The sequence below is a fragment of the Hirsutella rhossiliensis genome, assembly GCF_020360975.1.
Source record: "Hirsutella rhossiliensis strain HR02 chromosome Unknown scaffold00005, whole genome shotgun sequence".
Lineage (NCBI taxonomy): Eukaryota > Fungi > Ascomycota > Sordariomycetes > Hypocreales > Ophiocordycipitaceae > Hirsutella > Hirsutella rhossiliensis.
Window position 1 is genome coordinate 4,626,791 of NW_025408671.1, and position 17,333 is coordinate 4,644,123.

Below are 17,333 nucleotides of genomic sequence, written 5' to 3' on the forward strand. Positions count from 1 at the left end.
TGACGGGCTACTAAATAGCCGCAGAGACGTTGATGGCCTACATTACCTAGTCAAGTGGAAACACTATGACCCTACCTGGCAACCGGCTAGAGACCTCAAAGGACATAACCAAGTACTCCTCGACTTTCATAGAGTTCACCCAAACAAGCCAGGCCCCCGGTCTGGGCAGAAGTAAAGGCACAACTATATACTTTGTGCCCAGGCCGCTCTTAGTCGTTTAGGCTGTTCGAGGACGAACAGCCGTTTGGGAAGGGGGTACTGTCACGGCACCAACCTGGGTTCCGTCACGTGCATCCCTGTACTTAGTCTAGACTCTGTTCCACCTCCGTAGTTTGCCCTCCTCACAGCACAACATAGATCTTCCCTGGCATCCTAGGTCTGCCCCGTGATATAGGTGACGATGAGATTGTTTTTGCGCGCCTGCTCGAGGAAAAAGGCCGCCAGGACCTGGCCCGTTTTGTTTGGCATGGCCGATTACAGCATAGATTTACCTTCTGCTGTGGATACGATCTCGCTGACTGGGACGGATTCCTGGGCCTGTTTCGAGGTCTTCGAGACGCTGTAGCGGTGGACGAGGGCTTGGAATGGAAGGAGTGGAAAGCTGCTGCATTGCAACGCTATAAGGACGATTCTGGGCTGCAGCTGCTATTAGCCAGACAATAGGCATTAGGGTCCCATAGAATTATCTGCCTTTGGCTTATCCATGGAGAGGATTTTATTTCTTGGTGTTCGCGCTAGGTAGGAGAGGGAGATGCGCAAGTCGGGTTGCCTCGGCGCGGACAGCGAGACTGAGTAGATGGCGAGTAACATCGACACAGCCCATGTCGTTTGACTCACTCCTTACTCTTGTCATGATGACATTGGCTCACGGGAGGGAGGGTAGCTCACTTCGGCAGCTGGCATATTGTCATTCGAACTGCTACCTGTGCGTCATCCGAGTTCCCGTGGGCTAATAGGCTTGAGCAGTGACTTTATGTATTCCATTTGACGCTGGGTCGGAAATGCGGACATGCCATGGATCAAGAAAGAGATGAGATCTTCAACGTCGGACGCTGTGGATTTGCGGGTGATTTCTCGAGTGCGCGACGTCGTGGTCTGGCGCTGCAGCGTATTGTAAGCGCGCGGGCCCAACGGTGCCATTGCGTCGGGGAACCAGTCTCCCCATCACCAGTGCGGGACCATAAATCGTTTTGCTATAGATGCAAATACGGAAAAAACCATTTCCCAAGTCTCGACTCGGACATCAAACGCAGGACAGTCATCACTTCCCGTTGCGTTGGCGGTAAAATGCACCAAAAATTCCTGAGCGATGATCAGCCAGGTCCCTTGGCTGGCCTTGTCCCTATCGCGGCCAGACACGAGGGCTGCTTCTGGCCCCGGTGAGTAAAGATGTCGGCCGAAACGTATTCGCCGACACTCGACAGGACAGGGGTTGCGGGATGCGGACGCCCCGTCCAGAGCGAACTCCATGTCCGCCCTGGAAGCAGCTTCGATCATAGTCTCGACACCTCCTTCGAAACACCGCGCCATCGCCTGAGATTTGGGCATTGATCGAGGGAATCGCGCGCGCTGTAATAAACCATTTCCTTTTGCGTCTAATAATAAAGAGGTCAGTGCCCATATGCTTCAATCGGGACGTTACGACTTCCCGCACGTGTAATTACAGTTGTACTCCGAACAGCACGTGCCAACATGGCGGGACAACTTTACAGGGGAAAGAGGCCCCGACTAACCAGCCGACGCGACCGCCTAACCGGCCGGGAAAGAGGGACCATGCCGCGACGCTTGTTTCCCGATTTGGATATGTGCTGGCCTATAATTGCTCGAAACTCGTGCGCAAGAACAATACCAATCTAAATTGCAGTCTTATCTACGGTATCTGTGTCCAAAGTCCAAACTTTATCCGCAAACTCATCGCCACTTTTGATTTTCTTGGGTTAACAAACTTCTCCACCACCAGGAGCCCCTCTGTCTCTGGCGAATCCCAGACATGTCCCTCGAAACCGTCTGCAAACAAACTGAAATGCAAGGACATTGACAAAGTAAAAAGGAAAAGAAAACAGAAACATAGGAGGCTCGTTCAAACACTCGGGGAACGCACCCTCAGCTCAGGTTGGCCTGCCACTGGTGGCAACAGAGTCCTCCTCGCGTTCGAATCCATGGTCGGTTCCACCCTCGGGAGAACCCTCAATGATTGGTCCCTTCTGGCCAAATCCGGTTGCCGGGGTGCCTGATCAAGGGGATAGACCGTTCGACACAGTGCCCCCCGCAATGTCCGTCGACGAGATCAGTCGAGTGCCAGCAGAGACTTGTCCGGCGCCTCTCCGCTAGTAACCATGGTGAGCTCGAACGGTCGGCTGTCCCGCTTCTTCGACGGAGGACATTGGCATTGGGGCTACCCTTCGATCGTGTTGGACAATTCCAACACTCGTTCGTAGCAGTCCCTGGCCGAGAGACGGGAATTCGGCGCGACCACCACCATGGCCCTCAACAGAAACCGTTTCAGCTTGTTCGGACGTTCCTCATAATCTGCTCGAAAGTCGGAGACGATTGCATTTCCCCTATCATTCCCATGGGTTGAGGATGATCCACTGAAATTGGAAAGACGGTACATCTGTTCATAGATGACCACGCCAAGAGACCAGATGTCCACCGCCGGCGAATAGCCTAGCCTCTGACCATGGCCAGGTTCACGCGGTCGCATATTTTCGTACATTTCGGGCGCGATGTACTTTGGAGTGCCGCACATGGTTGACGGGTCACAGCTTTCCTTTGAGAGTCCAAAGTCCCCAAACTTGACGAGGATTTGGGTCGAGGACCGCGAATGCACGAGTATGTTGGCTGGCTTGATGTCTCGATGTATAATCGGCGTGGTCATTCCGTGCAGGTATTTCAAGGCTGATAGGCACTGGCGGAGGATTGACAAGCTCTCGGTCGCGGATATGTTGCCATGGTGTTCCAGAGACAGTCCGGGAACGAATTCCAGGCGCAACACGGGCCACGGTTGCATAACCGACCCAAGAAACCGTACAATATGGGGCTATTGAGCTGTTAGAACGATATTGTGAGGGCCGGCATGGAAAATACAAACATGATCAAGTCTGCCCATGATGTTGGCCTCATTTTGCCAAGCTTGTCTGTCAACCCGGTTCCCCTGGACTGCCAACTGGGACGGCTGTTTGGTGACGAACATGGCTCCAGTACTAACATTCCAAAAGTGAATGACAACACCGAAGGCCCCTTGGCCAATCTTCTTCCTCAGGTAGATTGGCTCCTGCCCCTGCCCAGGGGTATCGACTCCTGTAGGAAGCTCAGTGTCAGAGCGGCGGGGGAAGTTGAGGCCCTCAAAAAGCTCTCCTGCCGTCGCTGTCCCCTGGCAGAACCGGTTTACCTGTTCGATGTATTCCGGAGAGCTTGTGTTGTGCTTGGCGGCAACGATCCGAAACTTGAGGCCCTTGTTGACAGTAACGATGATAGCCTTGACGGAAGACAATCTGCTGCCCCCACTGACAATCCACTGAAAGTTGCGTCGCTTCCCGCCTCCGTCATTGTCGTAAGTGACCTCGGTTCCCACGAGGGTGTCGAAACCCATGACGATAAGGCGCTTGGCGGCGTCAAAAGTGAGGGCAAAGTGGTGGTAGCTGGCGCCATACTGCTCGGGCAGGACAACGTCGCTCTGGGGATCGCGTCCGAAGACAATTCCGTGATGGGTTCGTGGTATGTCACTCAGTCTAAGCTCGATGAATGGCAGGCCATGGTCACCCGGGAAGTCCGTGTCGTTGGCCGGCTCCATTGGTCGACGTTCGAAAAGCCCACGTTGAGCTGGCTGCTGAGGCTGGTGCAGCGCGGGGACATAGAGTCTACTCCCTTGGATTGCATTCTTGGCGGCATCCCGCATGTCCAGGACGGGGTACACGCGAGCAATGATGTCCGTGTGTTCCATGTTGAAGACAGCGAGACGAGGAAATCCGGAAGACGGAGACGAGGAAAACAGAAAGATGGGGCCGAGGAAATCGGGAATACAGGGACGAGGCCGGTTGAGAATTTGTGCATCAACAGTGAGCTGTAAAGCAGGAACCAGAGACGAGGATGGTTGAGAAATTGCACGCCAACAGTGGGCCGGAAAGCAGAAAGATAGGGACGAGGAAAACAGCAAGATGGGACGAGGAAAGCGGGAAGACGGGGACGAGGCCGGTTGAGAATTTGTGTGTCAACAGTGGGCTGCAAAGCAGGAAGATGGGGACGAAGAAAGCAGGAAGACGGAGATGAGGATGGTTGAGAACTTGTGTGGCAACAGTGAGCCGTAGTCTGTCTATTATATGCCAGTGGCTCCTGCAGATTTCCAGACCCCAGGAGCTCGAGGACTTGGACGTCTCTCGCAATATCCCAAGAGGCGTCCTCCAATGCCTCCTTTGCGCGGCACATTTCCGAAGTGGCGAGGCGGTTGAAGGATGTTTGCCGCGGGATCTTTCCTCACGGCGGTGTTGGTGCATAGAGCCACGCATTAGTACGTGTGACGATTTGGACCAGGACCATTCCGGCTTCGTCTCACGATCTGGACCAGGGCCGCTTCTGCTCCGCGTGACGATTTGGACCAGGGCCACTTCCGCATTGCGTGACGATTTGGATCAGGGTCACTTCTGTCTCGTCGCGCATTCTGGGCCCGGACCACGTCAGCCTTGTCTCACGGGTATTCACCGCAAGTAGAGTGCAAGCGCTCGGCGACGAAGAGAGCCGTCCAACAGGATGCGGCCTGGTTTGCCCGAAGTCAAAGGGGTCAGTCCACTGGGATCACAAAGCCGCTGCGGCTACATGCCCCAGTATGATATGAGCGTAGAGGAACTTGATCTAATGCTAACTGTACAGGTAAGAAGAAGTAGACATACCCTCCTTCTATCAGGAGGATATAGCTCCGAGCACCCTTTCTCTCCAACAATTTTCGTTAAGCAGCATAAGCAGCTCGGCCAGACGATCAGCTTTACCATCGGGTCCAGCAGGTAAGTACATATTCCGCAATCAGGCGGGCAGATCTTTTGTTTCAGATATAGCCAATCGCCATCTAGAGTATCCCTGGTATATGCAGCCACTTTGTGATGCTGGTGGGCTGCAGAAAGGGTGCAAACCTTGGGCCGGCCGGTTGGTTGTTGGCCGGGGTTTATTGATCCCGTTGAGTCTCGGACAAGGGGACAAGCAAGGGGACAAGGGGACTCCTTGGTTGGTAGTGGCGTAGATGTTTTTGCTTGCTGCTACTGCATAGGCGGCAGCACCCTGGCAAGAGGAGGAAAGGAACAAGCCTCTCTTCCAAAATAGGGGCCCGGGGCGGTAGGGGGTGCTTTGTTCACCTCGCATACTGGCTGCCTGGGGACAGGGGTTTGGCCGTGCTCCTTGTTGGTGTGCTGGATCCAGATACCGAAATGGAACTATGTCGTTCGTTGCCTGAAGTCCGTCAGCCGAGGCTTGCAACAAAGGACGGAACCGTCCCATGCCGGGGCCTCAGCAAACATAAAGACCCTGCTTCATCTCTTTTCCCCACAACCCAAAGGCTCAAGTTTGCATCCCCCCTGACTCTTGGCAAAATGTCCTTCTCAGAATCAGCTTCTCCGACCTTGACGGTGACGGTAGAGGACATCGCCGCCTGGAGCGATGAGCGTCTCGGCCGGTTCATGGACGATCACCGCGGTCCCGACGGTGAATTCTGTCTTCCCGTCGACGACTGGACCAAACTGTCACAGAAGGAGCGGCAGCGCCTGGCCGAAAGACTCCGGTTCGCCATCCCTCGGCCCATGTCTCTCGCTGGCTAACAAGAAGCGTCTAGCGCCCAACAAGAAAAGCTGGCCCAGTCTGCCGCTTCCCGCCCACTCGACCTCGACAGACTCGATGCGCTTTTGCGTCAGATACCAGACGGCCCCGACACGGCACGGCGAGCTCAGTCGCCAATTTCGGGAATAGAAACCCCTTTTATTGATTTTGAAAAACATGAGATGGAAGACGAGATGGAGGCATACCAAAACCTGGTCAATGATGGCGGCCGCCCACTGTACCCCATCGACCTCTTGGAGCAGGTGTCGACAGACGTGCACCTCTTTTCCGACATGCTTCAGCCCTGGCTCTACCCTGATCTGGACACTCTGGAGTGGCAGGTTTTCGGGAGACAGTGGGCGAGGTGGGAGCAGTTTCGCAAATGGCAAAACGACCATAGAGGGCTTGAAGACGACGACGGCGGCTTCCCAGCCTTTGTCGAGCGGCTGAAGCGCCTTTTCGGGAGATCGGGAAACGATACGAAGGTAGCCGAGCTTGAGGCCAACCCATCATGCGTGACATCGAACTGGGAGTGGTGGCAAGGTGAACGAGAGAAGCTTCGGAATCGCAATCGAGAGCCCGGATGCAACAGCTTCTTCGACTACGCCGACGCCATGAGGAGGCGCCTGGCGCGACACGGATTCACTGGACCATTTGACCTGAAGGAGACGCCCAAACATCAAGACAGTCTGACGACCTGGACCGAGTACCTCTACTTCGAGTACTGGTCGCTCGACTGGTATGACGACAGAATAAAGCAGGACCAACCACTCCACGACAAAGCCTGGCAAGAGCTGCTGGATTCTCAGGTGCTGGAACCCGGCGATACCCCTGAAATCCTATGGAGCTCTGAACACGACGACGGGCAAGATCGTTGGCAGGAGGCGGTTTTTGCAGCCAAGAACGCCGCGGCAGCAGAGGTGGAAAGGGTCCACACGCTGACCCAGGTTGACCCGGATCGCCACAACATGCCCGAGTCAGACCGTTCACGGATGATGCGAGAGGCAACGGAAAATTTAGCGGCGGCCGAGAAAGAGAGCGAGCGCTGCAGGGAACGGGGGGATCAAATGCACAAATACGCCCGCCAAGTGCGGCACTTCCGCCTTAACCGAAGGGACATGGCCTACCATGAAATCCTTGTGGAATGGGTTCGGCAGCAAGTCCTTCTGGTAGCGGCCGAATCGACGCAAGCCAAGTCCACCACAGGAGGGGCCAAGAAGAGGGAGCTCGCCTCTGTCCAAGAGGAGCAGCGTTCCAAAAAGCGGAAGCCAAACGGCGGAGAACGTGGCGCGACCTCACCGACCAAGTCGAGACGCCGTCGCAGCCAAGACGATTCGCCAGTGGCCTCGTCGAGGCCCCCTCCGTCTGCCAGGGGCTCCCTTTCGGAGGGTGCAAGCCCATCTCTTGATGAAGCGCCGGTGGCTGAGGATGCTGCAGGATCCCCGGACGGCAATGCCAAACACTCCTTTTCGAAGCGAGAATCCCGCCCGAGTCCTGAGGCAATCCGCTCCCCTCGGGCTGCCTCTACGTCCCTCCGACAGAGCAGCCGCCTGCAGGAGGCCCAGAGTGAAAGCGCCCTGCCTCCTGCTGGCACCTGTCCTGAGGCGTCCACCTCGAGGCCGACCAGGGCCAGCGACGGCGGATCGGCGTCTGCGGCTCCAGCGAAAGATGGAGGAGTGGCCGAAGATGGTTCTCCAAAGACAGGCGGCAAGGCGAAATAGAAGTTGCCACTATCCGCTGACGGGTGTTTTCTCAGTGGCCGGCTGATCTGGTAGGGGCCAAGTTGACGGCTTTGTTTCAACGAACCAAGCGGCGTTTTTGAACACTCATCGAGAGCCTGTTGTGGTCATTGGAGCCCGGGCGTCGATGGCTCAAGACTTGCCCAAGACTTGCGTGGTATGTAGTGCGGAGGCAACGACGGGACCGGGACAAAGGGCGACCGATGCGGCTAGAATTTTCCTTTTCTTTTTCCTTTTGGTTGATTGCTGTTATTAGATCTGTTTTGTGCAAGATAGGTAGTTTGTTTAACTGGCAGGTACTCAGTATACTCACGAGTCACTTATTGTTATGCGCCGAGTCAATAGATGGAATCGAAATATAGCTTGGAAAGAATGGTGATGCAGTGAAAGAATTCGTCTTAGTCGGCATTTGCTATTTGCTATTTGCCGCTCCATTGCCGGGCGCTGCATCCGAGCCGAGGCAAGTCACAAGTCGCTTTAATAGCCGGCCGGCCGAGCTAAGCCGGAACTGGAGATGACCTCGTCAACCCTCACCAACCTCCCAACGTCGACAGCTGCTGCTCTGCGCCGGCCATCAACAGCTCTGTTGCGGCCCAGAACCATGGTCGCGCCGCTGTAGGCAAAAGGCTTCCCCATCGACGACGACGACGACGACGACAACAACAACAATGACGGCCAGACTACGGCGTCGCAGGCGAAGGCAGGACAAGCCTGCCATTGCGGCCTGCCTCGTCCTCGACGACCACATCAAGAGCGACGTCGGCAACCTGTCCAGGGACCTCTTTGCAGACCTTTTCCCCCATCTCGTCGACGACAGTACGTCAGGCACACTCCTGCCCTGCGCGTGCCATGTCGCGCTGCTAACGCGTTGCACAGCCTGCCACGAAACCGCCGGCATCCTCCACGTCGCCGTCTCGCCATGGACGCCCGATGCGACCCCTTCCGGCACGGCCTGGTCCATCGTACCCGTCGTCTCATCCCCTACCCTCGCCCACTCGACCCTCCAGTTCTCCCCCTCGTCGCCGGCTCTCCAAAGCTTCGCCCTTACCCTGCAACAGCTGGCGCCCTCCAAACTGTCGAGCCATAGCCGCAGCGGCATCGAGATCCTCGTCCTCGACGTCTGCCCGCTGCCCCTCGAGACCGTCTTTGTGAGCCTCGAAAGCGAGGCCACCAAGAGACTAGAGAATGGCGAGGGCAACTTCTACCGGGACCATCCCGCCAATCCTCGCGGCAAAGTCGCCGCGGACACGTCGCCCGAGGAGCTCTTGACGACTGCCATCAGGTCCTCCCTCGCCAGCCTCGAGGTGGTTCATGCAGGCGACTTGTTCCCGCTGCCCCTTGCTCCACATAACGTCACCCACGTGCCGCCCAGTCCCGGCAAGATATTGCTGTGCGAGCCAGTGGCCCAGGGCCTCCTCGCCGACTCAACCAAAATCGTCCTCATGCGCGGAAGAGTCCATACGAGACAAGCACGGCGCCAGGCGTCCATGGCCTCGAGCCAACGCATCAACGGAACTGCCGAGGACGACGAGGATGCCCACACCGACCAGTTCTTTTCTGCGGCAGAGGACCGGACTCGCGCAGATATGCGCCCCGACGAGACAGAGACCGCCACCGAGACAGAGACGGACCTCTCGGGACTGGAACAAGATGACGAGCTCTCAGACGACTCCATGGACGACATGATTTCGCTTCAGGCTCCCGCTCTGCCGCCCACCAACGCGAGCGGCGCCGGGACAATGCAGCCTGGGACGCCAATGACTGTAGGCACGCTGCGCGGCCGGAGGACAAACGGCGCCGCCACGCCCGCCTCTGTCTTTTCCAACTACACGTCCACGACAGCCAGGCCTGAGCGGCCCCAAGGGCGCTTGTTCAAGGCGCATGGCCTACTGAGGCAGATACCCTCGGACTTGCTGCATCCGAAGCCGGCGTCTGAGGAGGACGAGGAGGCCCGGATTTACGTCGACATGTCGTCGCTGCCCAAGATAGGCTGCTTCTCCGGCGACTGGGCGCGCATAGAAGCGGCAGAGGAGCCCCCCTTGAACGGCTTTGGTGCCTTTGGCCTCGGAAGCTTCGGCCAGGGGGAGCACGAGACGCTGAACTGGCGGCCGGTGCGAGTGTACGGACTCCCAGAGGGATACTCGCAGCGGCCCGTCACCCGGATACCCAGCTCCAGGAACAATGAGCGGAAATTGTCCTTCTTCGAGTCCCAGGTGCAGCGCACGTCCAGTCCTGCTGTCTACGCCTCCCCGGTTCTGCTCGCCAATCTCGACAGCGCCGCCTACTTGCGCATCTCTGCGCTCAAAAAGGAACCCTACCAGGGGAAAGGGACGCTCCCCCGATTCACGAGTGCGTCGCACCCTCCGTATGCCAAGGACATTGGGGTTCACCACATTCGCACCCCCATCTCGGCCGAGCGTGCCTACCAGACTGCCGTTTTGGGTGGCCTCAAGCGCTACTTTGCACGGAAAACACGCCTCGTCCGGACCGGCGACTTGATCGCCGTGCCCGTCGACGCTCAGCTCGGTCGAGTTCTGCAGGAGGGGCCGGGAGGCAGCGGCTCCGAAGTTAACGACGTCATGGCATTGGCCGCCGGCGACAGCAAGGGCTGGCCGCTCTCGCCTCAGGTCGACGGCGTCGCCTGGTTCAAAGTCGGACACATACAGGTGCAAAGGTCCGACGAGGCAGAGGACGGAACCGCCGAGGCCTTTTGGGGCTCTGTCGCGTGCATCAACAGCTCCACGGTCGGGATGCACGGAACTGGGTTCGAGAAGAGTCGCGTTCCACCAAGCAATCAGAGCACCTGGCCGTACTACCTGGGACTGAGAAAAGCTCCCAGCCGAGGCTCGGATGCGACATCGTCGGTGCTGTCTGAGCCCAAGTCGCAGCTCGTCTCTCCCCTCAGGCGGCAGCTCAGGGAACTCATTGCGGCTGCGACAAGCCAGAGGGCCATTCACCTCAGGATGCCCCCGATTGGCATCTTACTCACGTCAAGCCATCGAAACATTGGCAAATCGGAACTTGCCAGAACCGCCTGTGCCGACATTGGTCTACACACGTACTCTATTGACGCCTACGATATCCTGAGCGAGGGTGGAGGCAGCGGCAGCGACGTGAAAACGGATGGATTCTTGAGGACCAGGGCTGACCGAGCCATGAGCTGCGGCTCGGATTGCTGCGTGCTTTTGGTCCAGCACATTGAGGCACTGACAGCGGACCGGATCGAGTCGACGATGAAGGAGATTTTGCAAGAGACCAGGGTGCTCATTGCGACGACCAACGACGTCGACCAGATACCGGACGGGGTACGGGGCATCTTCACACACGAGTTGGAGATGGGCGCCCCGGACGAGGCGGAAAGGGAGGCCATCTTACGCGCCGTAGTGGAAGATCGGGGCGTCAGCCTCGAGCCCACCATCAACCTCAACTCCGTCGCGTTGAAGACTGCCGCCTTGGTGGCTGGGGACCTGGTCGACGTTGTCGAACGGGCGTCAGTCGCCCAGTGGGTCCGGCTCGAGCAGCTGTCGTCCCGGACGAGCCACGACGGCGCCGTCGTGACGGTCCGAGACGTGCAAGTGTCGGGCGGGCCCTTGGCGCGATGCCTGACGTGTGCCGACTTCGATGTGGCCGTCGAGGCCGCGCGTAAGAACTTTTCCGACTCGATCGGCGCCCCCAAGATCCCCAACGTGACGTGGGACGACGTCGGCGGGCTCACCAACGTCAAGGAGGCCGTCACCGAGACGATCCAGCTGCCGCTCGAACGGCCCGAGCTGTTCGCCAAGGGCATGAAGAAGCGGTCGGGCATCCTCTTCTACGGGCCGCCGGGCACGGGGAAGACGCTGCTGGCCAAGGCCATTGCGACCGAGTACAGCCTCAACTTCTTCAGCGTCAAGGGGCCCGAGCTACTCAACATGTACATTGGCGAGTCCGAGGCAAACGTGCGGCGCGTCTTTCAGCGGGCGCGCGACGCGCGGCCCTGCGTCGTCTTCTTCGACGAGCTCGACTCGGTGGCGCCCAAGCGCGGAAACCAGGGTGACAGTGGCGGCGTCATGGACCGCATCGTGTCGCAGCTCCTGGCCGAGCTCGACGGCATGTCGGGCGGCGAGGACGCGGGCGGCGTCTTTGTCATTGGGGCCACGAACAGGCCTGACCTGCTGGACCCTGCGCTGCTCCGGCCCGGGCGGTTCGACAAGATGCTCTATCTCGGTGTGTCGGACACGCACGACAAGCAGCTCACCATTTTGGAGGCACTCACGCGAAAGTAAGCTGACTGGCCTCTTCCCTTGGAATCTCAATCTCTAGCTCCTCTTTTGGTCGATATAAGCTCACCACCTCTGCCCCTACAGGTTCACACTCCATCCGTCCGTTTCGCTGCAAGCCATTGCTGAGCGCCTGCCATTCACATACACCGGGGCCGACTTTTACGCGCTGTGTAGCGACGCCATGCTCAAGGCGGTCACGCGGCAAGCGGCAGCCGTGGACGCGAAAGTCAAGGCCATCAACACTGAGCGCGCGCACCGCGAGGGCAGCGCCGCCGCCGCCATCTCGACGGCCTACTACTTTGACCACCTCGCGACGGCCGACGACGTGGCCGTGCTGGTGACCGAGGACGACTTTGGCGCCGCGCACCGCGAGCTGGTTCCCAGCGTCAGCGCGGGCGAGCTGGCGCACTATGAAATGGTGCGCTCGACGTTTGAGGGGGCGCGGCGAGGCAATGGGCCGGGCGGCGTCGGCGCGGTGCCCGCCCATGCCTCGGCTCATGCTCCGCTGCATGTGCCCAAGAATAGTGGCAGGGTCGGGTCCGGTAGTAGCAGTGTCGCCAGTCGAGCTGGTAGGGGCAAGGGCAAGGGCAAGGGCAAAGCTGTTGCCCCGACGAGCGATATGGAGTTTGACGACGACTCCGACGAGCCGGGGCACGGGGGCGGAGATGACGGCGCGGTCAACGGACGGGCCAGGGGCAAGGGCAAGGGCAAGGGCAAGGGCAAGGGCAAGGCGGCTGCCACGGGGTTCCAGGACGGGACGGCGAGCGACGACGATGGTCTGTACTGAAAGCGTGGCGTGAAGTCGGCGCAATTTGTCGAGGGCTATCGGTGGAGGCTTTTGCAAGGAGGATAGAAAGCGCACGCTGCCATGGCGACTTGCCCATTTCATCTCCCGTTTGCGTACGTTATGGTGTAGTAGTACGCATGCCACCCGCAGAGAGCAATGTATTGGATCAATGTCCCCTTGGCTGGCTCTCTCTCTCTCACGCACGCATGCACCCCGTGCTTGGTTTGATATTATACATAACGCCCTCGTCGGAGACCAATCGACCAGCAAGAACCGACGGTCTTGTTTGTCCCTGGCGCCGTTTACTTGTCTTGGGAGTGCTGTGCGTCCCCTGCGCTGACGGAGTCTTCCTTTTTGGCCGTCTTTTGCTTCTGCTCCTCCACCTTGTGCTCGTCCTTATCTTTCTCGTTCTTCTTCTCCTTCTCCTTCTCCCTTCCCTTGCACTCCTCCTTCTTCTGCTCGTTCCCTCCCTCCGCCTTGTACTCCTCCTCCTTCTTACCCGCCTTCTGCTCCCCTTCCCCCTCCCGCTTCGGATCCTCCTTGATGGCCGTCTCGGGGGGCTCCTCCTTTTCAAGCTTGGCCTCCGTCGCCTCGGCGGCCTGCGACGCTGGAGCGGTCAGATGCCCGGGCCGGGGACACCACCGTCCGCTCGTGGGGCTCTGGACGGGCTCGGGAGCGGTGGCGGCGTCGGCGTCGGCGGCTGGGGCCAAGCCCTTCCAAGCGCCGCTGGTGGGGGACTGTAGGTCGGATGTGGGCGCAGCGGTGGCGCCGGGGGAGGCTGCCTTGGTGTCGGATTTCTCGGAGGCAGCGGAGGCGGCAGGAGTGGCCTTCTTTGCTTCGGATCCAGCAGTTTTGGCGTCCGACGCCGCCTCCTTACCGTGGACCTTTTCGCGGAGGGTTCGGAGGCGAAGTTCCTTGGCCTTTTGGGCGGCCTCGTCGGCGACGGACCGCACGGTGAGGACGGAGGCCTTTGCGGGGTCCGACTTGAGGTCCTGCTCGGCGGGCTTGGACTTGCTGGAGGCCGACTGTGCGGAGGAGGCTTTTGGTGTGGAAGCGGGTGGCGCGGCGGGCGCGGCGGGCGCGGCCTTTGGCTTGGCTGCCGTTTTCTGCTTGGGCTTGGGCGGTTCGGGAGGCTTGTCGTGGATGGAGGGGATTGTGTGTTCGTCGTAGTAGATTTTGACGTGCTGCTTGAGCTCGCCGTACTCGTTCCAGTCTTCGATTTCGACCAGGTCCTGCACAGGGGAAGAGCGTGGATTAGCCACATGACAGGAAGGAAGAGGACCGGAGGAGGCAACGCACGCCGAGGACAATGGCCTCCTGGACCAGGCCGGGGAGCTTCCTCACGCGGCCGGCCTCATCCTTGCCGGCGCGACGACCCCACAGCATGCGGGCCTTTGCATCGGTGGCAATGTCGACGGCTTTGAAGGGGACGCGGTTGGCGCGCAGGATGGTCTCGAGGCGCGAGGTGGCGGTGACGATGTGGGAGGAGCCGGCAGTGAGCGAGGTGAAGATGTAAAGGGCCGGGTCGGTCGAGTAAGTGGTCATTGTGCGGGGAGGGCGAGGGGATATTGGCCGAGGGGCCGGATGTGGCCAACGCGTTGGGGCTGTTGGTGGTTCTTGTTGAATGGGTCGTCCTGAGGATCGGGAAGTGAGATGATGGGACTGACGATGGACAGAAGGGACATTGATTGATTGGGCTTCCTCTCACCCCTCCCGAGGCGCCCGCTAGTGCGGGGGTGGGGCAGGGCGCCTAGGTGGGTGGGTGAGAGACAGTGCCTCAGGGGAGAAGAAGGGGGGACGGGGCCGCGTTATAGCGGAGGCGGCCCCTGAAAAAGCACAGGCATTAGCGGGCGATTGCTAGCAGACAGCCGACGCTCGGCACAGGCGAACCGCGCAGCCTCGAGAAATCGCCAACAGGCCGGCCGATGCCGGCGATTCGCCCGCGCATTGCCGAATCAGAGAGCCACTCAGAAGGACTTCTGATTGATGCCCTGCTTAGCATGCACCCTCGCTCGCGGCCCAAAGCAGCAAGGGGTCAAGGCGTGTGCGCCTGTGTCCATCGCAGGACGGGGGACAGCAGCTTCGAGCATCCACGGCTTCTGCTTTGACGCGTCTCTGCCTGCCACCCACCAAGCAATTTGCTTCTTTCCCGAATCCGCTGACCTGTACATGCTTACCATTACACATTGAGCCAAAGCCGTTGTCGCGGGCTGTCTTTTGCCTCTTTCCTTTGATACTTGCAAAGATTGGCTTTTCGTAGCTCCTTTGTCACGTGTAAAACAGTCAATTTAGAACAGTCACTTGCAGCTCCTTCTGCTGGAGTGTGCACTCAACTTTTGCCCAGGCAAATGACGTGACACTCCTTCCGTTTTGCTGTCCAAATCCGGCAATTGCCTTGCTTCGGAGCTCCTCGCGCACGCACAGTATGACTAAGAGTCACTTTGCGGATCTTACCCCATGCTTTTTTCCCAACGCCCCATGCTTTTCCCAACGCTCAACACCACCTCGACAAGCTCCAATTGCCGCTTTGCCTGTCGGCAAATCAGAACTGAAAACATGCACACAAAACCTCGCGGGCCATCTTGACAAGCATCGTGTCTTGCCGCATTCCAGCTCGCCACCGACTGCGACATCGCCATCCCCTCCTCGCCTCTCGTCTTCTCTCCTCCCGACCAACGAGCCACCAGGTTCCCCAACATGTCCTCTAGTCACCAACCACGAATCCTCCCACGCCTCCACATGTCTCACACCGTCTCGGGGAGAAAGGAGTGAGACGGGAGGCTAGTGCAAGACCCTAGAGGCGCCGAACCATGACCGGCTGCCCGCCTCTCATCATCCGTCGACGTCTTCATTTTGTCTCGGCAGCTCCTCTGATGGCAGTCGAATCAACGGCTGGCCGGCAAGCAGTCAGGCGAAATAAGCGACCAATCCAACAGAAGAGGCCCTTGGCAATGAACGGCACATCCAAGCCACGTCGCGGGGACAAGAGTTGTTGGTTGCCGTTCCCCAGAGGCCCGACAGGCAAGCCGCCGTGGCGCATGCATCAGCAACAGGCAGGGCTTGGCTCATCACGAGCCGTCCAGTGCTCCCCCGCACGTTCAGGCACACCGTCTCCGAGGGGCAAGCCGAGAGGAGCGAACGTGGCATCCGTCCATGCCGATGCGTGGAGCCCAACTGACCAACCGTCGAGCCCCGGCCCTGTCAATGGCGGCCCGCCCTGCAAGGCACGGCCAGTCAGAGTCGTTTGTATCCACTGCCCCCGCGGCCCGTCTCTTGCCCAACGCCGGGGCCAGGCCAGTCAGAATTTTCCGCTCTGAAAGAATTGGACGCGCTGAGAGAGAAGGAGAGGCAGTGGCAGAATCCATCGGGTACAAGTAGCGGAGCCAGCCCGTCCACCTCGTCGCCCGGCTGAAATCCCTCGCTTCAAATCGCCCCTAACTCTCGTTTCTTCTGGCTCGCTTTGCACGATAGCTTCGTCAGTCCTACCTTCGTTACGCCTCGGTATCTGACCTATACAAACATCCTGCCTTTGTCTCCGTTGCATCATTCCTTGATGCCACTGCGCTTGAGACAGCAGTACAGGCGTTGTTAAAGCAACCCCACCCGACGACATCTCCATCGGTCGACCATCACCCTCAACATGCATTCCGCCGGCCTTGTCCCCCTTGTCGCCGCCGCCGCCGCCGTCTCGCTCGTCGCCGCCCAGCACGACGTCTCCGGCACCACCACCAAGACGGCCACCACCACTCGCTACCTGACCGTCGTCCAGTGCGACCCGGCCCTGGCTAACTGCCCGCTCTCATCTTCGTCTAGCCTGGCCGTCCAGCCGACGCCCTATCCTGCTGCGCCCATCACCTCTGCTGTTCAGCCCTCAGCTCAGTCCTCTGTCGGCCCTTCTGCCCAGGCCCCCTCCTCTACTGAGGCTGCTTCTGCCGAGTCTCCATCTGGCGACGCTCCCTCTACGGGGGCTCACTCCTCTGCCGCCGAGGCACCCTCCTCTGTCGCTGAGGCGCCTTCGTCCGCCGAGGCCTCCTCTCCAGCTGCCCCTCAGCCGCCTCCTTCTGCCCCCCCTGCCTCCTGGTCCATGCCCAACTCGACCGCCAGCGCAGCTCCCAGTGGCACTGCCCCCCTCTCTTCCATGGTCCCGGCAGAGCCCTCGGCCACCTCGTCGACCGATGTCCCCCCAACCGTCCCTAATAGTGCTGCCAGCGGCTTCCAGCCTGGACCCGCAGTCGCCGCCGCTGCCATGGCCGCCGCTCTTGCTGCCGCTCTCTAGAATCGATACCCTTTATCCCTCTTCCTGTCTTTGACGCTTTCTCCTCCCTTTCAATGATTATATTCGATGCCTCACAATTCCCTGATTCCCCCCTTGGCTTCTTTGGAGAAGGACGTTTGGTGCTTTAACTGACGGAAGGAATCCAACGAGGGGAAGATCAGCTATTCCTTGGGATATTATCCTACCCTACCTTTTTCTTGGCAAGAGGTGCTGGATGACAATGAAAAGAGTGGCTGTGGCCCATCATGCCCTCAACCACTGCCTCGCACCACGCAAGCAACAAGAGCACAAGGGGCAGGAGAAGATGGCTAAATACGTACATGCCCAGACCCACGATGTCATGACCTTTTTTTGTTCTTTCGAAAATCTCCTCGGCGTGAGACGGGATGAGCTACGAAATGACGCAGACGAATTACAAACGAGACTTGACATGTTTGCGCCGCCGCTGCTGCTGCTGCTACTCCTGCTGC

General features: G+C 59.1%; 5 protein-coding genes across 5 annotated transcripts; 3 read left to right on the forward strand and 2 right to left on the reverse strand.

Annotated features, from left to right (window-relative positions):
* Positions 1-2,287: 2,287 nt before the first annotated feature.
* HRG_06022 (kinase) lies at positions 2,288-3,943 on the reverse strand (the record flags this gene model as incomplete). Its single annotated transcript, XM_044864493.1, has 4 exons — positions 2,288-2,327; positions 2,400-2,561; positions 2,613-3,040; positions 3,092-3,943. The coding sequence occupies 4 exons, from the start codon at positions 3,941-3,943 to the stop codon at positions 2,288-2,290; spliced, it is 1,482 nt and encodes a 493-aa protein (XP_044721025.1).
* A 1,633-nt stretch (positions 3,944-5,576) lies between these two features.
* Positions 5,577-7,520, forward strand: HRG_06023 (uncharacterized protein; the record flags this gene model as incomplete). The annotated part of the gene is made up of 2 exons (XM_044864494.1): positions 5,577-5,764; positions 5,816-7,520. The coding sequence occupies 2 exons, from the start codon at positions 5,577-5,579 to the stop codon at positions 7,518-7,520; spliced, it is 1,893 nt and encodes a 630-aa protein (XP_044721026.1).
* Positions 7,521-8,206: 686 nt separating this feature from the next.
* HRG_06024 (ATPase family associated with various cellular activities (AAA) domain-containing protein) lies at positions 8,207-12,587 on the forward strand (the record flags this gene model as incomplete). The annotated part of the gene is made up of 6 exons (XM_044864495.1): positions 8,207-8,354; positions 8,415-10,398; positions 10,444-11,028; positions 11,077-11,799; positions 11,885-12,266; positions 12,321-12,587. The coding sequence occupies 6 exons, from the start codon at positions 8,207-8,209 to the stop codon at positions 12,585-12,587; spliced, it is 4,089 nt and encodes a 1,362-aa protein (XP_044721027.1).
* Positions 12,588-12,889: 302 nt separating this feature from the next.
* On the reverse strand, positions 12,890-14,132 carry HRG_06025 (Thioredoxin-like fold protein; the record flags this gene model as incomplete). The annotated part of the gene is made up of 3 exons (XM_044864496.1): positions 12,890-13,422; positions 13,465-13,819; positions 13,887-14,132. The coding sequence occupies 3 exons, from the start codon at positions 14,130-14,132 to the stop codon at positions 12,890-12,892; spliced, it is 1,134 nt and encodes a 377-aa protein (XP_044721028.1).
* A 2,095-nt stretch (positions 14,133-16,227) lies between these two features.
* HRG_06026 (uncharacterized protein) lies at positions 16,228-16,863 on the forward strand (the record flags this gene model as incomplete). Its single annotated transcript, XM_044864497.1, has 1 exon — positions 16,228-16,863. One exon carries the CDS (start codon positions 16,228-16,230, stop codon positions 16,861-16,863), a length of 636 nt encoding a protein of 211 aa, XP_044721029.1.
* Between the last annotated feature and the right edge of the window lie 470 nt (positions 16,864-17,333).